This window comes from Macaca fascicularis, chromosome 2, assembly GCF_037993035.2.
Source record: "Macaca fascicularis isolate 582-1 chromosome 2, T2T-MFA8v1.1".
Classification (NCBI taxonomy): domain Eukaryota; kingdom Metazoa; phylum Chordata; class Mammalia; order Primates; family Cercopithecidae; genus Macaca; species Macaca fascicularis.
In genome coordinates, this window is record NC_088376.1 from 16,281,623 (window position 1) to 16,306,686 (window position 25,064).

At 45.5% G+C, this 25,064-nt stretch overlaps 1 protein-coding gene across 5 annotated transcripts in view; it reads right to left on the bottom strand.

Moving 5' to 3' along the window:
* GPD1L (glycerol-3-phosphate dehydrogenase 1 like) overlaps window positions 1-23,021 on the bottom strand; it is a 62,972-nt gene extending 39,951 nt beyond the window's left edge. For 2 of the 5 annotated variants that reach the window (XM_074030843.1, XM_005545551.4), the window contains exons 1-2: window positions 22,674-22,921; window positions 1,974-2,151 (exon numbers count right to left, since the gene is read on the bottom strand). In XM_074030843.1, coding sequence (XP_073886944.1) covers window positions 1,974-2,151; window positions 22,674-22,720 — 225 coding nt within the window. In that variant the 5' untranslated portion in view covers window positions 22,721-22,921. Of the gene's footprint in view, window positions 1-1,973; window positions 2,152-2,502; window positions 2,765-22,673 lie in introns of those variants that run through there. The other 3 variants (XM_065539805.1, XM_065539804.1, XM_074030844.1) reach the window with 2 other exon arrangements.
* Window positions 23,022-25,064: the final 2,043 nt, after the last annotated feature.

The following is a 25,064-nucleotide window of genomic DNA, read 5'->3' on the forward strand; positions in this document are numbered from 1 at the left end:
CCATACCCAGTGACCAGGGGTGGGTGGTGGAGTCAGTCATATGGGGGGCAGGCTCTCTCAACTCCTCTGTGTCAGTTCCTTCCCCCACACTCTCCCTGTTCACAGCAGAGGCTCTAGCTTCACAGAACCACTCAGCAGATTCACTTCCCCCAACACTCCTTGAATATCCACTGGAGGAAAAGCACTGCGCTAGGGACTGTGGGTGAATGAAGAACCAGAAAGCAAGGTCACACACTGAGGGCATGCGGAGGTAGACAGACAGGTGCACAAGGGACTGGCACCAGGCAGCGTGGAAGGAATATAACAATGAAACATGTAGTTTACCGAAGGGAGGGGACAACCAATTCTGATAAAAATGAGAAAAGTGAAGCTCAAAAGAATGATCTGACCCAAGAATGGATTAGAGATGACCCCAGAGGCCTTCCATTGGAGTGGAAACAGCCGCCTCTTTCATTCTCTCCAGCAGATACTTGGACAACTTAACTTCTAAGCTCACAACCCTAAAGGTTCTTCCTCCCCCACCAACTGCACCAGGAATCACTGTAGGGAAATGCTGGCCCACCTGAGTCCAGAGCAGAAAGTCATCACTGTCTGGAAGGCAATAGATTCAGCATGCTTAGGGATGAGTCCACCAGGAATCAGTCTGAACCGTAGCCCTTAGCTGTGTGACCCTGGACAAGTTCATTAGCCTCTCTGAGTCCTGGTTTCCTCCACTACATAATCAAAATCATCATCCTAATAGGAAAACCAGTAGTATCAACCTAAGAGCGTTATTGAGAGGATTAAATTAGACTATATGTATTGCTTAGCACGGTACTTGACACTAACAAATACTGTAACTAAAACTTCCCCACATTTACTGATTTAGAGATTGGTCTCCCCTGCTCAGTTCCTTGAGGAAAGCAACACTGTCTTATTCCTCCTTCTGTCCCCAGCACCCAACATTGCGCTTTGCATGCACAGTGCATGCTTATAAGGTTTGGTGAGTGAATATATGCAGTAAAGGGTATTTCATTAACACAGGAGATGAGCTTCCTGGGTTAACCATAGGAATCAGACAGCCACAACTGTCTGGTTTTCAAAGAGATCATGATAGAAAAGCACAAAGGGGTGAATCTGACAACAGAAGAAGTTCATCAATTCCATTCAGACAAGCAGCAGGGTACACCCTTTTCACTCCCCAAGCTCATTTCTTTCTTCCTCCGCAAGTCAATAGAAGGAGGTCAGGCAATAACCTGTATTTTTCTCTCCCAGACTTAATAAGCTTGAATTTAAACTGTCAATCTTACATTTTCCCATTTTCTTCTATCTCCTTCCGTAATTTAGGCCTTAACCCTGACTTTAATTACAGACCAATGCATTAGCTGTCCTAGCAAGCTGATCTCATGCACTTAGGGTATACCAGGAGCTACTTGGGGAGCATGAACAGCCTAAGGCAAGTTCGCTAGTTCCAGACGTGGCTAGCACTTTGAATGCCAAGGAGGAAGCCTGTTATGGGCTGTACTCAGAATGTGACTGTATCTGGAAACAGTGTCTTTAAAGAGGTAATTAACTTAAGTCATTGGGGTGGGTCTTTATCCAATATGACTGCTATCTTTATAAGAGGAGATTATGACAGAGACAGGATCAGGGGGACGACCATGTGAAAATACAGAAGATGCTATCTACAAGCCAAGGAGAGAGACCTCAAGAGATCAACCCTATCAACACCCTGATCTCACACTCAAAACCTCCGGAATTACAAAAGATACATTTCTGTTGTTTAAGGTACCAGTCTGGCACTTTGTTAAGGCATCCTTGGCACACTAATAGGAAACCCATTTTCAGAGTCAGAAAAACCAAAATCAACCAACCAATTGGTGGAAAGGAACTGGGGAAAAGAAAAGCAGCTTTCCCAGTTCCAAGTCCCAATGCTGCTCCACCAAGCATAACTTGCGGAATGAACCAATGTACGTTTCACCCCAAAGTCTTACCACATTTTCTGGCAGCTTGTGTCCAGGAAGATATTTTACATTTTCATGGTCATTATTTATGATGTCTGTCAGTTTTCTGCCATTAACTGTTTCTTCAAAGACCCACATCTTCACTGTGGAGGCAAACTTCTGAAGTTTCTTGACATTATTACCAATTATTTTTGCAACAGCTGAACCCCTACAAAAGAAACCGTGGAAAAGAACAAAAATAAACTCACTTGGGCAGGAGAGAAAAAGCATTTGATTAAAATTCAGAAGACTTGTGTTTTGATTCTGATCCAAACACCAAGCTTACTCGAGATGTGATGTGTATCAGCCCCAAGCCATTTGAAACTGAGTTGTTTTCACATGGAATACCACCGCCTGTGACCGGGAAAGCACCAGAATTTGGTTTAAGGTCAAAATGCAACACCCCTTGAAACTAGTAAGAATCAACCTATCTTGGAAGACAACATCACAGGCAGAAGAGAAATCCACCCCAGAGCATGAAAATGACCCTGGAAGGTCTTCAAAGGATATTGAGATGTACCTATGGTAAAATAAACTGTGTCTTGATGAACTGCAGCAGGTGCCAGGCAGAAGCACAGAGGAAAGACAAGAACCCGAGTGGACTCCCGAAGAGGAGCAAAGGGAGAGCACAGGGCCCAGTCGCTGAGTACTTTGCACTCCCTCCTCTCCGCAACCAAGCCGGCCTCCGGCCCCTAAGCTCCCTTTTCTCTGCATCTCTATTTAGCAAACATGTTCTAGTGATGGCTCAGTCTCCCATAGGCTTTCCTACAGGGGACAAGAATGACCCTGATTTGTTAACATCAGTCCTCCCGACAGCAGTGTGTGTCTGCACGTGGCTGCTGCAGCAGAGGAGGTGGGACCAGGCACCTGTGTCCATCCCACAGAAGCCGCTGCTGGGGCCACAGTGGGCACTCAATCCTAGCTGAGCCTGTCAGCTCTCCCCTCTGGACTTTCCACTGAGAAACGGTTTGTTTCTTAGCTGACTTTCCTGGTGTGAGGAGTAAATGAGAGAATGCAGTAAAGAGCATCTTGCAAATTCATGTGTTAGGGCAGTTGCTACTTTTTCTCACAATTATTCTCAAGACAATTTGATGAGATGGAGTAGGGGATGACAACAAAAGGTGGGGGCAGCCAAGAGGCTGCAGAACATGTTGGAGACATTTATTTTCATCCCCTGAAGAATCTGTTTTTCTAACCCAACTATAATTCATCCCAGCATATAAACCTATATGCTTTAACAACCACAAAACTTCAAATAATTCTAACAGATTATAATTATTGTCCCTTTCCTGACATAGAATGGATAAACTAAACAAGCGGTTCTCCACTTTGGCTGCACAGAGTTACCTGGGAGATTTAAAAATCCTGAGTCCCAGACCATACCCCAGGCCAATGGAACTGGCACTTCTGCGGTGGGATCAGGCATCTGTACTTTTTAAAGCTCCCTGATGACTTGATGTGCAGCCAAGGCTGAGAGCCACTGCTCTGCACAATGATCAGAATTCTGATGCCCTCCTCCCTCACAAAAGAATAGCTGTAGATATCAAGGCTATGCAGCTGTACCTGTGAAATTCTTATTCTATGCCAGCAGAACAGGTTATTAGATAAATACCCATTAATCCAATTCTCCTACTGACACTTTGTAGAAAGCAGGCCAGGAACCTCCACCATCACTACCACCTTCATTCTAATCTTGGAAACAGCTGCTCACGTACTCACAGGGAGATAAAGGCTGTGGTTCACAGTGTTCCCTGACATCAAGTAACTTTCACAAGGTCAGAGAGAACAAGCGTGGTTCTGGGGGACTGAGCGTCAACCGATGGGGGGCTATGAGACACCAGGAATCTAAGTCTAGTAAACCAAGTGGAAAAGTAAATCAGAACCAGGAATCCCTCCCTGTGATCTCACTGGAATACATTTGCTTTCCCCTTTACAGCTGCCTCTTGGGGAAGCCAAACATTTGCAACCAGAGGCAAACCTGTAGTATTTACTGCAATGAGTTGGATTGATTGATTGATTGAGACAGGATCTCACTCTGTCACCCAGGCTGGAGTAGAGTGGCGTGATCACAACTCACTGCAGCCTTGACCTCCTGGGCTCAGGTGATCCTTCCACCTCAGCCTCCTGAGTAGCTGGGACTACAGGCACGTGCCACCACCCCTGGGTAGAGTTAGGAAAATTTAAACAAACATTGGTACTGTTAAGAACTAGGCCCTTCAGACCATGTCTGTATGTCCTTTGGGATTCAATGGGGGCTTAAAGTGACAGGGTAAAAATTAATAAGGGGGAATTCCAGTTATTTTACTCTTGGGGGGCCATCAAGACCTCATTCTACCTCATTCCTGGTTTCATCAATAATTTCATTCATTCACTCATTTATCTCAGTCATCAAATATTTACTGAGCACCTACTGTGTGTAATACATTGGGCCGGATGGTGGTAATACAGCAGGGGAAAGGCAACGTGTTCTTTGCTCTCAAAAGCTCACCACCAGCTCAGAGAGATGAATAGCTAAAAGGCATTCATGATGCTGTGTGTGATAAGAGGTGGAGGAAAGTGGAAGCAGATGTGGTTAGAAGGGTAAACTGCAGTGGACTTCAATACAAAGGACCCAACTGCAATACATGTTGATCCATGACAAGTCTCCCAGGCTCAACCTTCTATTGAGAGAAACATAATGGACAGCCCGACCCAGGGTGCAGGGAGAAGATACAAGGATGGTGCTCAGGAAGACCAAACCCCTGCTGAGAAGCAAAAAAAGGTTTCGCAAATCAGGGCTGGGAAAAGCAGACACAGCAGTGCTTTCCACCCAATACTCAGCTAACTGCAGACACATGAGTGAGCCCGACCAGCTGATCCCTAACTCAAACGCAATCTTAAATGCTTGTTATTTTAAGCAGCTGAGTTAGGGGAGAGTGGGCTGTGTTGCAGCAAAAGCTGATAGATGTACAAAGACAGAATCTTTGACACAACTAGAGGCCTCTCCAAGTAATTTTTGGCCAAGCTGTTGGATTTGCCACCCAGGGATTGGCAATGTAGTGGGAGGGATTGGGGGTTGGGGTAGTGTTGTGTTGAAGGAAGGACTGTGGAATTAAATTCACGGATGGGGAGGAACAAAACGATCCTAGTACCTTAAGGCCTAGTTTTGTTCTCTATATATAATTTATACAATAATTTTTTTGGCAAGGGTGGCGGGGAGGCAGGGCATGGAGGAGGAGGGCCAGGACTTAAAACACTATATTTCATTTTGTTTTAACCCCCTTTGATATACTCTCTCTGTTTGTTCGTTTGAGACAGTGTCTTGCTCTGTCCCCCAGGCTGGAGTGCAGTGGTGCAATCACGGCTCACTGCAGCCTTGACCTCCCAGGCTCAAGGGAATCGTCGCTCCCTGGCCTCCTGAGTAACGGACTACATGTGTGCCGCCACGCCCAGCTAATTTTTAAAAAAAATTGTGTAGAGACGGGATCTATGTTACCCAGGCTAGTCTTCAACTCCTGAGCTCAAACAATCCTCCCACCTCAGCCTCCCAAAGTGCTAGAATTACAGGCATGAGCCACTGCGCCCAGCCCAATCTCCATGTTGAACTCAGTATTTTCTCTGTTGTCCACTTTTATCTGTGTGGTTTATAAAAAAATCAAAAAGTATAACCCACACCCAAAACTCCTTTGTGCCTCTGGAATGGTACTAGAGGCATTTGTCCCAAGTGTTACCTCTTCTGACCAATATGAAAGAGCAGCTTCATTTTTCTTGTGGATCAAATAGAGCAAGAAAAATGTTTTGGAGGAGCCGGAGGGTTTTGAAGGGACCAGAGTCTACTTATAAGTGACACACCCTGTTTTAAAGAAATGGGCCGGGTGCGGTGGCTGACGCCTGTAATCCCAGCACTTTGGGAGGCCGAGGCGGGTGGATCACAAGGTCAGAAGATTGAGACCATCCTGGCCAACATGGTGAAACCCCATCTCTACTAAAAAATACAAAAACATTAGCTAGGTGTGGTGGCGGGCGCCTGCAGTCCCAGCTACTCAAGAGGCTGAGGCAGGAGAATCGCTTGAACCCGGGAGGCGGAGGTTGCAGTGAGCTGAGATCACACCACTGCACTCTAGCCTAGGCTACAAAGGAAGACTCCGTCTCAAAAAACAAAAAAGAAAAAAAAAAAAAAGAGAGAAAGAAATGTGACTGACCAGCAGAAGGCCAGTCCAAAAATGTGCATAGATATTTTAGAGCTGAGCTTAAAATAAAAGCTGACTATAGCCCACAAAGGTGGTTTGCATGTGAACAGGTCATAGTTGGGGTCCTGTGGCCACACTGCTGGCACTCTCCATGTCTCAGCTGGTTTCGGTAACACTACACAAGCATAGTGAGGCACAGGTCTTATCTATCTATCTATCTATCTATCTATCTATCTATCTATCTATCTATCTTTCAACTCCTGCATATCTATCTCTCTGTCTACCTGCCTGCCTATTTTTCAACTCCTGCATATCTATCTGTCTGTCTTTCAACTCCTGCATTTTGAGAATCAAGGGCACAGGTCTTCACAAGGCTGGGTCAAGAGCATGAGCAGCCACCTCCACATCAGGCTCAGCTCATCCGTCTACAAAATGATAGGTGGGGCAGGTAATCTTTAAGGTTCTTTCCAGGTCTATGATCTAATCCAGTGCTTCCCAAAGTGAGAAATGGGGACTAGGGATACACACAAAACCAAATGACACTGAATCACTCGTGCCCTTCTCAGCTCTCATGGTCCTAAGCGAGTGCAGAATGTCTCGCTGCAGTGCCATTAAGTGGTTCCCATCTCTCCAGCGTGTGCTAATTTCCCTTCTTCACAAAGTCTGAAGAGGCCTCAGACTCTGAGCCTTGGCAGGTAGTAATATCTGGCAAGAATTTTGTAACACTGTCTTGTTTTCATTCTACTGGCTTTTGTTGTTGTTACCTTCTACTTGTGATATTTACTATAGTGGTATGAAGTTGTCTTTTAAAGTAAACATTTAGGCTGGATACAGTGGCTTCCACCTGGAATCTCAGTGCACTGGGAGGCTGAGGAGGGAGCATTTCTTGAGCCCAGGATCTTGAGACCAGCTTGGGCAACATAGTGCGATCCTGTCTCTACAAAAAATAAAAAACTAGCTGGGCATGGTGGCTGTACCTGTAGTCCTAGCTACTCAGGAGGCTGAAGCAAGAGGATCAGTTGAGCCCAGGAGGTCAAGGCTGCAGTTAGCCATGATCATGCCACCACACTCCAGCCTGGATAATGGCACACACTGTCTCCAAAAAATAAATAAATAAAAATAAACTTTCAAAGAAAGAATAGCAATCAAATACTACTACAGCTATGAAGCAGACAGAGCCAAAGCCATAGGGGTACTGCCTGCATGATGCGTTTAATCCTACCCAAACTCTTCGTCTTGCAGATTAAGATGCAGGAGACTGAGTCATGTTCACCTTGCATCCTACAATCCGGTATGGCCTCCAGGTGGGTCTTACCTGGGGAGGAGGCTGGGGAGCCTTCCAGGCAGAAGGAAGGCCCCTGGAGCAAAGTCAATAATTAGCTAAGACAGAACTTGGAGGACTCAGGTTTGCTGATGGCCAGTCCTGGGTCTTTACATAGATGTATAAAATTCTGTTACCCATGAAATCATGCATTGTCTTAAGTCTTAGGCCTTAAAATATACACTAATTCACAAATCCTGTAACGCTATGCAAATGAAATTTAAAAGGAACTTGAGTAGATGGGTACTTCATATAAGATTTCATTTCATCTTTATTACAGCCCACAAGAGAGGTGCCACATTATCCCCATTTTACAGACGATGAAATTTAGGCCCAAAGAGCATAAATCAATTACCTAAGTCATGCTGTCCATCTACAGTCAGCAATTCAAACCCAGATCTGAGTGTCTCCAAAGCCTGCACTTGTTGCTAATTTATATTTGCCCTATTGTAGGGTAGAATCTTTTATTGAAAATATTTATTGAGCACCCACTAATTTCAGACACCATGCTGGGTGCAGGGGATGCAAGGGAATAAAAGCAGACAAGTCCCCATCCTTATGGAGCTTGGAGACTGGTAAACAGAGATTGATGTTGTTTCAACAAGCACACAAAAAAATGTAACTGTACTGCCGGGCACAGTGGCTCAAGCCTGCAATCCCAGCACTTTGGGACGCCGAGGCGGGCGGATCACGAGGTCAGGAGTTCAAGACCAGCCTGACCAACATGGTGAAACACCGTCTCTACTAAAAATACAAAACTTAGCCGGACGTGGTGGCGGGCTCCTGTAATCCCAGCTACTCAGGAGGCTGAGGCAGGAGAATCACGTGAACCCGGGAGGCGGTGGTTGCAGTGAGCCGAGATTGCGCCACTGCACTCCAACCTGGGCAACAGAGCAAAACTCCATCTCAAAGAAAAAAAAGTTTTTTTATATATATACATATATATATATCTATCTATCTCTGTACCACAGCGACCTATGTGGTCAAACAGGCAACACAGTGACACCTGGCGATGACGTCAGGGAAAGCTGGGAGAAAGTGTAGCCAGGGCGGAGCTCCGAGGCTTAGTGGGCCTTACCTGGGGAGGAGACTGGGTACCTTCCGGGCAGCAGGAAGGCCCCTGGGGCAAAGCTCAGTCATAGCCCGTGGCATGGCCAACAATAGGCACAGATTTTATCTAGAACTAACATGTCCAGGGAGGAGGGAAAAGAAGGAAGAGGACAGAGGTTAAGGGAAGGAGAGAAGAGGAGATAGTGCAAGAGAAATGGAGAGGATCAGGGAGACTAAGGGAGGAGAGAAAGAGGAGTGAGGAAAGGTGGATAAAATGGCGTGGCAGGGGCAAGAGGCAAGGAAGGGACAGGGTGGGCAAAAACAGCACTAATTTGGTGCCTACCAGGTGTCAGGCACTGTTTCAAATACCTTACCCACATTATCCCTTTTAACCCTTCTGCTCTACGGCCCTGAGTCCCAGCTGGATGGACACCCACCTGCAGGAGGTCCTAACCCCCAGCTTGGCAATGCCCTCCCCCCTCCGCCCCCAGCTAACCCTTTGCCATTCACTCTGTCCACAGCCTTCTCACCCCTTTCTCTCTAAAAAGGTGTACTATTTAATTAGGCTGGGGATGTACTACTTCAGCCAAGGAATGGACGCCTGTTTTTAAATAAAAATAAAAATTTCAGGACCCTCTGAATTTATTATGCCAAGGGGGAAGTTAGGCCTTGGAGACTGGGTTATGTATAACTTGTATGCTTGCTATTCTGCTTCACTCTATGCCCCACTATTCTTGACTTCCTCATTGTAAATGACTAGGAGAGACCAGATCTTCCCACTTCTAATTGCTGATCTTTGTTGTACATTAACTGCCGCCTTCATTGTCCTGTACCTAACTCACACCAGAAAGCATCAGTCCAAGACCCAATAATGGTTAATCTGCAGTGTGGAATGTTAAATATACCTCCCCCACCACTCAAAAAGACCACCTTGACTAATCAGATCATTGTAACTATGCATTAAGCCTTACACAGAAACATGCTGAAATCCTAATTTCTTGGAATCTGTTCTTTCTGGGCAGGCTCACATGGTTTGTTTGTTTGTTTGTTTGTTTGTTTTTTCCACACAGAGTCTCACTCTGTCACCAGGCTGGAGTGCAGTGGTGCAATCTTGACTCACTGCAACCTCCGCCTCCTGGGTTCAAGCGATTCTCCTGCCTCAGGCTCCCCAGCAGCTGGGACTACAGGCACACGCCACCACGCCCAACTAATTTTTCTATTTTTAGTAGAGACAGTTTCACCATGTTGGCTGGCTCGGTCTCGATCTCTTGACCTCGTGATCCGCCTGCCTCAGCCTCCCAAAGTACTGGGATTACAGGTGTGAGCAACTGTGCCCGGCCGGCAGGCTCACTTTTAACTTTTGCACTTAATTAAACTCTCTTTAAACTAGATTCTGACCTTTTTGATTATTTTAGGTTGACACTATCAAGTTGGGCCTAAACCTGACGAATTTGAGGCCAGAAAGGACCCTACAGTCCATCCTTCTTTTTACTATGGAGGAAGTGGAGGTCCAGGAAGAATTTGCCATCAGCTAGATTCTCCACATTCCATGTCCCCATCTCTTCCAGAGCTGACCCGGGCTCATTCCATGGGCAAGAGGGTGGTCCTTTGTGGTTTAAATAACATGTACTTTTTCACTCATAAAAGCAATACATGAAAAAATAATTATGAATAATCTCATCACCCAGGGAGAACCATTATTAACATTTTGTGTAATTCTTTGCAGTCAAAGGGCTTTTAAAGAACAACCAAATGCCAGAGTATTCAATGCAAATGTTAAAAATGAAGTATTTTAAAAATAGATTCAACTTGGTGAATGTTTATTTGATCTCTACATAAGGAAGCTTTCTAAGCTTGAAATCAAAGAAAGAAACCACAGAGGAAAAAAGATCAATGTGAACAACTTCACTTAAAAGAGTAAGGAGACTGAAAAGGCTTTCTATCAAAATTCAAACTGCAGAGGAAAACGCTTATGATAGAATGTTACATTTAACAAAAAGGATGCAAAATTGTACATACCATATGATTGCAAGTGTGCAATTAATAAATAATACCACCTCAGATCCACTTAGATAGCTACTAGCAAAAACACAGAAAATAATAAGTGTTGATAAGGATGCAGAGAAATCAGGACCCTTGTATACTGTTGGTAGAATTGTAAAATACCGCAGCCACTGTGGAAAACCAAATGGCAGTTCCTCGAAGAATTAAAAATAGAACTAACATATGATCAAGCAATTCTGTTTCTGGGTATATACCCCCAAAGAATTGAAAGCAGGGTCTCAAAGAGATATTTGTACACCCATGTTCATAGCAACACTATGCACAATTGCCAAAAGGTAGAAGCAACCTAAGTGTCCATCAACTGATGTATGGATAAGCAAAGTGTGGTCTATACATACACCCGTGTTCATAGCAACACTATGCACAATTGCCAAAAGGTGGGAGCAACCCAAGTGTCCATCAGCTGATAAATGGATAAGCAAAATGTGGTCTATACATGCAATGGGATATTATCCAGTCTTAAAAAGGAAGTTCTGACACATGTTACAACATGGATGAACCTTGAAGACATTATGCTAATTGAAATAAGCCAGACACAGAAGGATAAATAATGTATAATTCTACTTATATGAGGTACTTAGAGTAGTCAAATTCATAGAGACAGAAAGTAGAAGTGTGGTTTCCAGGGACTGGGGAAAGAGTGGATTGAGGAACTGTTGCTTAATGAATATAGAGTTTCAGATTTGCAAGATGAAAAGAATTCTGGACATCTAATTCTTTTCAATATTTTCATTGTTTTCAACACAAACAATGTGAATATTCTTAACTCTACTAAACTGTATGCTTAAAAGTGGTTAAGATGGTAACTTTTATGTTATGTGTATTTTGTCACAATTAAAAAAACACACACATTTAAAAAGGATTGCAAGAAAACACAAGCACTAGCATAAGATCCAGCCTATGGTCAGATCCTATTAAAAGTGTAGTCCATGGACCAGCAGTGAAAATATCCCTGAGAGCGTGTTAGAAATGCTGACCCTCAGGCCCCACCCCAGACCTGCTGAGTCAGAACCTGCTCTGTAACACAATCCCCAAGAGATTCACATGCACACTGAAGTGTTGATATAGTAGATGCACAACAAACATTTGTTGCATGAATACATCCTTTCTTGTTGGTAAGGTGACAAGCAAATGTTATCGTGTTCTTCATACTTGCCTATCTTTTCCAAATTTTCCCAGTATTAGTTTATTTTTTTATTCTGATTTTAAATCATTCCCATTTAGATATTTTAACAGACCCCAAATCCAAAGCAGACAAGTTTCAGCAAGTCCCAAGGCCTGTTAGCCAACCAGAAAACAGAAACTATGGAGGTAACTGAAATCCACAGAGGCTCCCTAAGACTCATTTTAGTCGATACTTATTTCCATATTTTTTCAGAGCAGCCAAGTAGGAGCAGTTTGGGATGGACCACGCACCTATCAGCCTGTTCAAAACTGGCTATCCATGACCTGGTCAGCCATGCTATCAACCCCACACACCATGGGAACAATGTTCATCTGAGTGAATGGAGGAATGGTCAGCGATTAATTCAGATCAGAATCAAAGACACAGGTAGCAGGAGAATCTACCTGCCCACTCAGGAGAAGAACACACAGGATCCTGCAGAATGTCTAAGTCACAGTCTCAAATTGCCTTTAAGGACCACCAGTCTTAAGCAAGGATGGCAGAGAACCAAACTGTCCATGGCACTTCAAACAAGCATATTCTATATCCTAGCACAAATTTTTTAGATATATACATTCTGCAGGCCCATCTATTGATAATGGAAAGAACCATGTAGTGCAAATTCTAACAGCCACCTGGCACCTGGTCTCTGTTGACATAATAACTGAAAGACTATACACCCCTGCCCTCATTCCTGGATAATGAGAATCACTGAAAACCATTTGCAAACATCCACCAGAGTCTCAATGATGCAAAATCTCAGCTTTCAAACCTGAGCTCTACACCAGACATGCTAGGTAATCCAGAACAAACAAACCTCTTTTCTGCTCATGTTTCTAGGTCCTCTACAGCTGGAATGTCACTCTCCACCTTCCTCATACTTGCTTATTATGAAGTGAAAAACGAAATAAGAAATCATGACTAAATTATTTCTCATGTATTGCTAATAGTTCTGGCTTCTACCAACATATATGCAGATGGTTCAGTATGAGGCTATTCACTGCAGAACTCTTAGAATATCCATCAAGAGCAAACTGATTAAACAAAAGTGTATCTATGCCCAGGAATATTACACAAGTATAAAAAAGAATGAAATGTTCTTTATGTATAGATATGGAAAAGGCTTCAAGACACAGTTACATGAAAAAGCAAGGAGAAAATAAGTATGTAGAGCTCCACTGCATATGTAGCTACACATAGTATTTACATTTTAATTAGTTAACATTTAAATTTAGTCCCAATAGCCACATTTCAAGTGGGCAGGAAGGCAGAGAACTTCAACCACTCTACTGCACAGTATCTGTGTAACTTAGAACACATTACATAACTTTGTAAGTTCAGACTTATTATAAAATAAGGATGATGACAAGACAGTACCTCATACTGTGAGGATTAACTGAGATAACACATAAAGTGCTTAAGGGGTTACCCGGGATAGTCCTTACTACTGAATCTAACGTTTGTGCAGCTGTGGGCCAAAGCTGAGCACGAGCTGACTGTGTCAGGCAAGGCCTCACAGATGGGTTCTACTTGGGTAGAAGTAACTATTCCAAGTAGTAGTAAATGTAAATATGAATAGTAGTAAAATTGGTAGTAGTAAACCAGTCCAAGCTAGATGCTGTCAGTCCCCACCCCAATCCCTACCCCAGCTTGCTACTGTAGGTCACAGCACCCTTTTCTGGCAAAGATACTCTCTTCCCCAGAATCCTTCTCAACACAAAACTCTGCAGTCACCATCAATCAGCTATAGTCAGCGCTTGAGATGAAACCTATCTGCCATCATTGCTGGTCCTGGTTGTGAGGCTCAGAATCACGTTACTCAAACTCACAAGAGTTCATTTTAAGCAGGTTACTGTAAGATTTATTGTTTAAAACAAGATCCTTTTGAGAATGCTCTGAAATTAGACTGGGACAAGTATAAACCATTGTCCAAGACAAATGTTAATGCATGGTCACTTAATGATATGTGATAATGCAAATTTATCCATAATCATTTCTAACACTTACCTAACATGTTACAGTTGTCAAAGTGTTTACACACGCAGAATTTCAACAGACAACCCACACAGTGGAGAACCATGGAGTACAGTCTACAAAAGGCACTTCCTGTCACTGGGCGGATCCACTCAAGAAACCCAACTTATAAAAGTTCAACCTGGCCGGGCGCGGTGGCTCACGCCTGTAATCCCAGCACTTTCGGAGTCCGAGGCAGGCGCATCACGAGGTCAGGAGATTGAGACCACTCTGGCTAACACGGTGAAACCCCGTCTCTGCTGAATATACAAAAAAATTAGGCGGGTATAGTGGCACATGTCTGTAGTCCCAGCTACTCGGGAGGCTGAGGCAGGAGAATTGCTTGAACCCGGAAGGTGGCGGTTGCAGTGAGCCAAGATCACGCCACTGCACTCCAGCCTGGGTGACACAGTGAGACTCCGTCTCAAAAAAAAAAAAAAAAAAAAAGTTCAATCGACAAAAAAGGGGTTTAGATGCTTGAAGACATTTCCATCGAGCTGAGGTAGCTACATGAATTACTAATTTCATCTTGGGGATATTTCTGTCCAGATAGCCAGTGTTAGGGCTATTAGGTTAGAGTTTTCTTCCTCCTCCAGGACTGGAAAAACACAAATCCTTTGGTTTTTTTTTTTTTTGCCTATAACACATGCAAACCACTTCCTTTCTTCAGCACTGGAAAAACCAGGTAGAGAAAATCCAAATGATAAGGCTATAGTTTTCTTAGAACATACATGTGCATCTGCAGAACCACTCTGGCTGTAATGATAAGGAGAGGTGAAGCCAGCTGGACTTCCTGGGTTGAGTGGGTACTTGGAGAACTTTTCTGCCTAGCTAAAGGATTGTAAATGCACCAATCAGCACTCTGTAAAAAACGCACCAATCAGCACTCTGTGTCTAGCTAAAGGATTGTAAATGCACCAATCAGCACTCTGTATCTAGCCAAAGGATTGTAAACACAGCAATCAACACCCTATAAAATGAACCAGTCAGCAATCTGTAAAATGGACCAATCAGTGCTCTGTAAAATGGACCAACCAGCAGGATGTGGGTGGGGCCAAATAAGGCAATAAAAGCTGGCCACCCCAGCCAACAGCGGCAACACACTCGGGTCCCCTTCCACGCTGTGGAAGCTTTGTTCTTTTGCTCTTCAAAATAAATCTTGCTGCTGCTCACTCTTTGGGTCTGCACTATCTTTATGAGCTGTAACACTCACTGCAGACGTCTGTGGCCTCACTCCTTAAGTCAGCGAGACCACGAACCCACCAGGAGGAACAAACAACTCCAGATGCGCCACCTTTAAGAGCTGTAGCACTCACTGCAAAGGTCTGCGGCTTCACTCCTGAAGTCAGTGATACCACGAACCCACCGGAAGGAATAAACTCCGGACACATCTGAACCTCTGAAGGAACAAACTCCGGACACACCATCTTTAAGAACTGTAACACTCACTGCGAGGGTCCGTGGCTTCATTCTTGAAGTCAGCGAGACCAAAAACCCACCAGAAGGAACCAATTCCAGACACAGTAAGAATGAGAAACTGTTTTACTACCTAGGACAGTGTTTCTCAAACTGAAGGTTATACAGGTACAAAATAAATACAAGGAGAAAAGATCACAGTTAATCACCCACAGTAACATTTGCTACTGTGAAACATTTGTTTCTGGTTGGATGGGAAGTGTGCTCTATCATAACGTAAAATTGTATGTCAGTTAGTTGCAAGTCAAAAAATTTAAAGCCACAGATTTAGGAAACTATGAATCTCCTGAACACATGGACTAGAAAAGCGTCTGGCCTCATTCACGCTACAGCTTGAAAAGTGCCTATTAAGCTCATGAAGGTTTGCCTTCTCTTACTCTTGTTAGAACCCAAACACCACATGGAGAAGCCTGAGCTAGCCTGCTGAAGGATGAGAGACATGTGGGCTGGTCACTCCTGTCATGCTGGCTGAAGCCTGCCCACTGCTAGACGTGAAGGAGGTCATCTAGGACCAAGAGTCCCAGCCATGCTGGGTGTGGTGGCCCAAGCCTGTAATTCCAGTGCTTTGGGAGGCCAAGGCGGGAGGATTACTTGAGAGCCCAGGTGTTTGAAATCAGCCTGGGCAACATAGTGAGACCCCACCTCTATGATGAAATCTGAAAATTAGCCAGGCATGGTGGTGTGTGCCTTTAGTCCCAGCTACTCGGGAGGTTAAGGTGGGAGGATCGCTTGGGCCTGGGAGGTTGAGGCTGCAATGCATTGTGATCCTGCCACTGTACTTCAGCCTGGGTGACAGAGTGGGACTCTCAAAAAACAACAACAACAAAAAGGTGGGTGAAAGTGTCCAACCAACTCACCAGCCAACCACAGCCATATGAGTGAGCCTGGGGTAAATCAGCAGAAAATCTGCCCAGGTTAGCCCAAATTGTTAAACCCCAGAATCATGAGCTAATAAATGATTGCTGTCTGAAGCCACTAAGTTTGGGGGTAGACTGTTAGGCAGTGAGAGATGACTGATTCAGCTCTCCTCTTCCAATTGTGGAAGAGACTGAGCCTCAAAGCAGAATAACTACAAAGTGTCACCAGTATAAATTCATGGGAGCCCAGGACGCTTCTGGCACAATGAGCTTAGTTCCTGATATCACCAAGGTGGGGAGGAGGAAAAGGAAAGGAGAATGGTGACACAGATGGTGAGGACCCCAGAAACCACCATCCACCTGCAACTACTGAGACTTGGGGATGCTACTTGGCCTGCCAGAGGCAAGATTTAGGGGATATGTGACTTTTCTGTCCAAAGGGACATGACTTAGAGAAGAGGAGGCTCACCCAGGTGTTGCTCTGGGATTAACAGGTAAAAGTTAGAGGTGATAGATTTTTAGTTTAGATTTTTCTAAGATTTTTCTTCACATACAAAGAAGAAAAAAAAAATGAGTTTTCTAACAATTAATCTTCTAATTAATTTTAAGATTAATTGCCTTGAAAATAGTAAACTCTAATCATCTGTCATAGCTACAGGAGAAGGGATGACTACGTTGGTGGGAAACTGAATGAGATGATTTTTAAGGCCTTGCTTCCATTTTATTTCTCAGAAGGGGAATATAAAATTGGATTTTTGTTGGGAGGATACTCAACATTTTTATGAAAATGATATTTGTCCTCATGTAAAAGTATGCTTCACACTGAAAATGGTAAGAATTTACAGAAACATGGTCTTTGGGGTTAAAAGGATCTGGGTTTCAAGTTCACATTATTAACTGTTGACCTAAGCAAGTTTTCTCTAAATCTTAGTTATGTCATCTAACATAGGGATAATAATAGTACCCCACAGGCCTGTTATAATGTTTAAATGGAATAACACCGTGTACATGACACACAGAAAATGATCAATTATTATATTTATGCCTCTTAAGGAACAGAAGGAGATGGAATGGAAGAATGAAAGCAAGAGGTGAAGGTTAAGAAATGAAAGGTTAAGGTAAGAAACTGAGAGCTCTCGACTCATTCCTAGAATAGTAGTCATTATTATATTATATATATATTTTTTGATAGGGTTTCCCTCCTGTCACCCAGGCTGGAGTGCAATGGCGCCACCTTGACTCACTGCACTCTTCACCTCCTGGGCTCAAGTGATTCTCCTGCCTTAGCCTCCCAAGTGGGTGGGACTACAGGCACATGCCATCATGCCCAGCTGATTTTTATATTTTTTTGTAGAGACAGGGTCTCACTAAGTTGTCTAGGCTGGTCTTGAACTCCTAGGCTCAACCAATCCACCTGCCTCAGCCTCCCGAAGTGTTGGGATTACAGGTATGAGCCACTGCGCCATGATTTTTATTTACATTTTATTTATTTATTTTTTTAAATTTAGAGACAGGGTCTTGCTATGTTTCTCAGGCTGGACTCAAATTGTGGGACTCAAATGATTCTTCCACCTCAGCCTCCCAAAGTGTTGAGGTTATAGACATGAGCCACTGCACCCAGCCACACTCATGATTTGTACACTGAACAGGTGTGGGAGATGAAGGAAACAGGTGATTAAATATTACTTTTTAAAAAGCTGTACAAACTTTCTCACCTTAGCCCACAAGGGAACTCTAAATCTCTTCCAAGTTCATCTCCAGTCCATCCTATCAACTCTCACTCCAATTTCCATGGTAGAAGTGTGTCCGTGCGCCTGTCCTCAGGGAAGGATTATTTCTGCCCATAAAGGAACTTATAGTCACTCAAATTGTTTCTGAGCTCTCTGTGTGGCGAGAATCACAACAGAAACTGAGTAGCGCAGACAAAAGGGTGTCCAGGGAGGTTGAACAGCCAGGATGCTGCTCCCAGCCCATCCCAGCAGACCAAAAAAAAAAAAAAAAAGAGTCACAGGTCCAGTTTCAGTCATCAGCGCAAAGTGGGCCAAAGCGCTCCTTGACCTTCAGTATCAGAGAAAATGCCAGGCTGTGGGGTGATGTGAAAACAAGGACAAGAGATACGCAACTCCCAAGGACACTCCTCCAGCTGTCTATCAGTCACTCTCCTCGTCTCCTGTCTTCTCTCCCATCCTCTGCCTCTCTACCCCTTGGCCAAACCCCAAACCAGTCCATTTTGTGACTTAATGACAACTCTGATCAAGGATGATGAAACTAATAATACTAATAGAAACTGTCATTTACTGAGTGCTAGTCACCATGCACTCTCCCCAGATCATTTCATTTAATCCTAACCATAATCCCAGACAGCAGGTATCAACATATGATTCTTAGAGAGAAGCACTTTTCCCAAGGCCTCAGACCTGCCAAGTGGCAGACCCAGGCAGTCAGATTCCCAAGCTCGCTCTTATACCACTGCACTACCCTGCCTCCAAAGGAGATTTAGGATGTGTTTCTGGACATATGCTTCCTATCACAAGGATTTGGCTGTAAATACAGCCCTGAGGTTTTAACTCTAGAACTTTATTTTGCACTGTATCTGGGTGATCTTTCCAAGGTGCTGGTTTAAAAAAAGAAATTTTGGGCCAAGCACTGTGGCTCATGCCTGTAATCCCAGCACTTTGCGAGGCCAAGGCGGGCAGATTACTTGAGGCCAGGAGTTCAAGACCAGCCTGGCCAACACGGCAAAACCCTGTCTCTACTAAAAACACAAAACTTAGCTGGGCGTGGTGGTGCTTGCCTGTAATCCCAGTTACTCAGGAGGCTGAGGCATGAGAATCACTTGAACCCAGCAGATGGAGGTTGCAGTGAGCCAAGATTGTGCCATTGCACTTTAGCCTGGGTAACACAGCTGACTCTGTCTCAACAACAAAACAAACAAACAAAAAAGAAACTGTTTCATCTTTGAAAGAACCTGAGAAGCTTTTGTTGCTTTTCCAAATCAAAGTCACAGAGCCAGGAAAAGTCACGCAGGTTAGGAAGTCCCTCCCTGCACCTGCGGCAGCGGGCAGCACAGCAGGGCTCCGCTGGATGGGTGAGGGCCCCTCCTCTGGCCTCCTCTCTCTAATCTGTGTAGAGAAAATGAGCTTCACCAAAGAACAGGACAAGGGCATGTTATACAACAGGTTTACTTTCCTGCCCAGGACCTTCCTGGCTGAAGCTCCCTGGCAAGCCAGCTAAATTCAATATTCTGGTAACTGTATTGCAACTGATGACAATTGACTTGGGAGAGGCACTCCATGTGAGAGTTCTCATATGTGACAAACACTTTTATTTACACAAGGAGGCTAAGCTGCCTTAAAGTTCCAAGTATAAATATTGCTCAAGCAACTTGACATTCCTGAGGTAAGAACCAGATCTGGAAGGGTAGGTCTATCTCTTCTTGATCTGTATTAAATTTGGCAAAAGGCTAAAGTTCCTTAAGCAAAAAAAAAAAAATCTCATTCTCAGGGGATATGATTAAGCAAGTCTAGTTTCAGTGGTAATTCTGACACAAGTGGTCTTGGGACCACACTTTAAGAAACACGATTTATGTAATCCCAGCACTTTGGGAGGCCGAGGCGGGCGGATCACAAGGTCAGGAGATCGAGACCACAGTGAAACCCCGTCTCTACTAAAAATACAAAAAATTAGCCGGGCGCGGTGGCGGGCGCCTGTAGTCCCAGCTACTCAGGAGGCTGAGGCAGGAGAATGGCGGGAACCCGGGAGGCGGAGCTTGCAGTGAGCCGAGATCGCGCCACTGCACTCCAGCCTGGGCAACAGCGTGAGACTCCGTCTCAAAAAAAAAAAAAAAAAAAAAGAAACACGATTTAAAATGTAAGCAGTTATTCCATTCCACTTGGCATTTCCTTCGGTCTTATCTTCCATGCCCTCACTGATCTCAGACCTGAAGGTAAGTTGTTTAAGGACAGGGACTGTGTCCAGCTGTGTCTGCATCCCTGGTCAGACCACAGTATCTACACTGGGCAACACTCAAACGTCTGCTGACCAGAACTGAACACCCCTCTGGAGCTTCTCCATGTTGCTTTCAGTTCCTGAGTTCCTGAATCCTTCTGGGGAGGTCGTGATCCTCTCTCTAGGACTTGAGTATCTCTGTACCCAAGGCAGTGGCACAGAAGCCAAGAATTGTTCCTGTCTAATCCCATAATTAATGAAGCCAGGCAGCCAGCCCAAACTATCAGCACATTTCTCAATTGCTCTGCTTCAGTATCCCTGGCCAAGTTCTACTCCATTTCCCTGGGCTGGAGTGGGCCAAGGAAACAGTCAAGTACACCAGAATGAAGAAGCCATGGGCAGGCAGCCAAATCCCAGCAGAGGGGGCAGGAGGCTCATTTCACTACTCTTGCTCCAGGCCCAGTTCCAGCATGGCAGAGCTGTGTTACTTGTCCTGCACCTTGCAAATTAGGAAAAGGGGCTGTCATCTGTGGAATTTTACAGAATAGAAAACTAATGTTAAAAAAACATGTGCTAAATGGGTGCCTTTCAAATGGCATGGGCCAACAGGGGAGCTGACACTGCACTCAAGTGACCTTGAGATTAAAACTGGCAAAGCCAAGCTGAAAGTCCAAATTAAGCTCTGCAGCAGCAAGGTACCAACTCTATTAAATGCTGTGTAGAACATTCTGTTGTTGGTTGAAAAATGCAGCTCACAGAAAAGTATACAATACCCTAGTATTTGTAGGGTGGAGGGGGAAAGGAATATATGTAAGCATTCACTTGCATGGAATTCCTCCAGAAAGGACAGAAGTAATTCATAAGACTGGTTTTCCTTCAGGAGGTATTCAGGGGGGATAAATGTGGATGGGTGATGTTTCACTGTTTTTGGTACGCTTTGGTTTTTGTTTTTTATTTTTTGTTTTGTTCTGTTCTTTTGAGACAGGGTTTCACTCCCTTTTTTGAGACTAGAGTACGATGGTGCGATCTAATTTCAGCTCACTGCAACCTCTGCCTCCCAGGCTCAGGCGATTCTCCTGCCTTAGCATCCCAAGTGCCTGGGACCACAGACATGTGCCACCATGCCCAACTAATATTTTATTTTTTGTAGAGGCGGGGTTTCACCATGTTGCCCAGGCTAGTCTCAAACTCCTGGGCCCACCTCAGCCTCCCAAAGTGCTGGGATTACAGGCATAAGCCACGGCACCCGGCCCTGGTTGTTAAACAATGTGAATGTATTATTCAATCAAATATCATTATGGTTTTAAAAATTAGTTTTGTGGCAGGGAGCGGACGCTCACACCTGTAATCCCAGCTACTCAAGTGGATGAGGCACAAGAATCGCTTGAATCCGGGAGGTGGAGGTTGCAGTGAGCCAAGATCGTACCACTGCAGTCCAGCCTGGGCAACAGTGTCTTAGTATTGACTTAGCATATGCCAGGCACTAGGGTAGATGCCATTCTCAAAAGTTGGAGACAGATAATCAAATAACTCCTTATAAAACAATGATACAGGCCAGTAATAGGGACACAGAGAGAGGCCACTGGCCTTGCTGGGATGGAAAAGTGAAGAACCAGGTAAGGTTTCCTTCAATAAGTACTTTCTGGGCCAAGTCTTGAAAGAGTAAAACTAAGACCAACTACCTAGGACCAACTGCTGCAGCACTTCTGATGCCTGTCACGCCACAGAAAAACCGGTAAACAGGAGCACTGAAAGGACATCATCACTCTTAACTATATTGTACACCAGTCCCTCCAGTGTGGCGAAGAGTGTACAGCAATGAAAAAAGGCTTAGAAACACCAGATGCTACACTTTGCTTCCTTCCCCCTTCACACCCCCACCTCTACATTCACCCAGACACAGCAGAGAATCCCACAGTGTACGTTTGATTAAGGGTACTAGAAGAACTGACATTTCTAAAGTACTCCATAAAATGTTAAAGTCAAATAAGGCCCCAAAGAGACTCAAAGCTTCGCAAACATCTCGGCAAGGGAGAATTCTCAACGCCTCAGGGGCAGCGGCCTGTTGAAACTTGGATTTTCTTCCTGATACGACGCGCCTAAGATAGTGGACCTATCAGAAGCGGGGGCGAGACGGGCACCTTGAAGGGTAGAGCCTGCCCCGCCCGTGACCTGGGCAGCAAGAGCCCTTTAGCCCTCTCCGCCTTGGTTACCTCAACACCGAAACTGCAGTAAGAATGCTCGAGCCTCCTCCAAGTCCTTGACCCAGGAGATCCGCCGTGGAGAACGGAGCAAGCCCTTAGGATGTTGTGCAAAACACCCAGGCGTGGCAAGCAGGTGGCTTCTGTGCGCTCAGTAACGAGGGCGCAGACAGGTGCCCGCGTGCGCGAGGTGCCCTCTCTCTGCGCTGTCCCCCCGCACGCACGCGGGCCCAGCGCCTCCCGAGCCAGTGCCCCGGTGCGGCCTCCTCGGGCGCACCGTGCCCAGCCCAGCAACGAGGTCGCCCACCCCGCCTCCCTGCGCGCAGTGCCCGGTGCCCACGCCGCAGCATGGGGCGCGCAGCCCTCACCGCCCGGGAGAGGCGCTTCCTGGAAACGGAGCCCCGGCCTCCAACCCGCCGCCGCTCACCAGTTCCCCGAGCCCACGATGCACACTTTCAGGGGCGCCGCTGCCATGGCCAGGCCGAACGTAGCCGCCCGGACCGTGCTTTCCTGGCCAGCTGCCCACCTCCGCCTGTTCAGCCTTGCCCGCAGCGGCTGGCGGCGGCCCCGCCCCGTTCGCCTCTCCGCCAATGGTCGCGGCCACCCCCGCCCGGCTCCGGGGGCCACAGCTGACAGCCGGGCAGGACTCGCTTCGCCACTCCCAAGAACCACTGCGCACGCCTGGCCCTGGCCGGCCTCCCAGCCCGGCTCCGGCACCGCCCCACCCTGCCCGAGGCACGTCGGGACATGTAGTCCTCATCCGCTGTCGCCTCGCGGCCCTAGACAGCAGCTCCCGCCGCGCCACGTGCAGGCCCTGGCCACTGAGCAGCGACTCCCACCCCTGGTTCCCGGTGGAGGCTGCACTCCATCCTCATGGGTGGAGCAGACCCGACCATCTCGCCGTGGTGCCCCCTCACGCTCCTTTTTCCCTACGCGGGAAGGGCTACCACATTCCCATTTGGAGCCGAGAGAGGCTCCTAGGTTGACTCTCAAGCCGACCAGACTTAGGGCAGAGCTCGAAGTGCCCACCCTGCCTTGTCATCCTCTGCCTCATTTGCACACACAAGACACAGCCTGGCACCTCTGAGCTTCTTAGTGAACTTGGATCTTCAGAGGGCTTTGGAATTTGGCTGGACAGTACCTGCATTTCAAGGATGACACCTTTTCTAGTTAGAGTCAAGATAGAAACTTGACCTGGTGCGGTGGCTCAGGCCTGTAATCCCAGCACTTTTGGAGGCCGAGTCAGGAGGATCACTTGAGCCCAGGAGTTCGAGACCAGCCTGGGCAACATCATTAGGAGCCCCACCTGTCTGTACAAAAAATGTAAAAAATTAGCCAAGCATGGTGGCACGCACCTGTAGTCCTAGCTACTAAGGAGGCTGAGGTGGGAGAATTAAATGTGCCCAGGAGGTCGAGGCTTCAGTGAGCCAGGATAGGGCCACTGCACTCCAGACTGAAGGACAGTGAGACCCTGTCTCAACAAAAAATAAATACATAAAAATAAAGGAAAAAAGGTAACAACAGCTTGCATTCAGTGGGTATTACCCTCACACACTTGGCAGGAATTGCCTTACCATTGTCTTTGCCCAGGGCCTGACTTATCCCTTGCTTGTCGTTTGTTTGCATTTGTGATTAACACAATGCTCTCCTCCTTCTTGACAAATAGAACCTTAGTTTGTTCATTCTGAGCATCAGTCTCTGCCAGGCACTGTGCTAGACATTGTCAGAGTAAGACAAAGTCCTTTAAACCAGTGGTTCTCAAAGTCTGCTGCATATTAGAGTCACTGGAGCTTTTAAAAATCCCCATGCCCAGGCACCATTGCAGGCCAGTTACATCAGAATGTCCCAGGGTGGGATCCAGGCATCAGCCTATTTATTTATTTATTGACTTATATATTTTTCGAGACAGTCTCCCTCTGTTGCCCGGGCTGGAGTAAAATTTTTTAAAGTTCAAGAGGTAATTGCAAAAGGAAGCCAAGATTGAGAACCAGAAGACTAAAATATCAGTGGATTTTGGCTAAAGAAACAAATACTCTAGTACCTACAAAAAAACTAAGCCTAGGCTGGGTGCCATGGCTCACGCCTATAACCCCAGCACTTTAGGAGGCTGAGGTAGGCAGATCACCTGAGGTCAGGAGTTTGAGACCAGTCTGCCCAACTTGGTGAAACCCTGTCTCTACTGAAAATACAAAAAATTAGCCAGGCATGGTGGCGGATGCCTGTAATCCTAGCTACTCAGGAAGCTGAGACAGGAGAATCGCTTGAACCTGTGAGGTGGAGGTTGCAGTGAGCTGAGATCTTGCCACTGCACTCCAGCCTGGGTGACAAGAGTGAAACTCCATTTCAAAAAAAATAATAATAATAATACTAAGCCTATTCGTTTGATGCTCAGAGAATTGTTATTTTTGCTTTGTTCTCTACACTGAATGAAATAGTTATTTGTGTTACTTATGATATTTACTTAAGGAAATACTTAAAAGGAACTGGTGAGCCAGAGCAGTCTTTCCATCCCCTCACTAATGGTTTGTTCTCAATTATTTGCAATAATGCAAAGATACATGCAGGGATAATGGGAAAGATGGGCTAGTCAAGCTTTATTAATCCTTTCTGTATTTGTGTAACAGAATGCATTTGTCAAATTGAATAATGAAGTCATGTACTTGGGTAGTATACATACACTGCAAATATTTATATTGTCTAACTGAACTAGGATCCCTTCGTCTGGCACAGTAAGGCCAAATAACCACACCAAGGTTTGCAGAGGGAGAAAGAAGGGTGTTTATCCGTAGGGCACCAAGCAAGGAGAATCAGGTAGCTC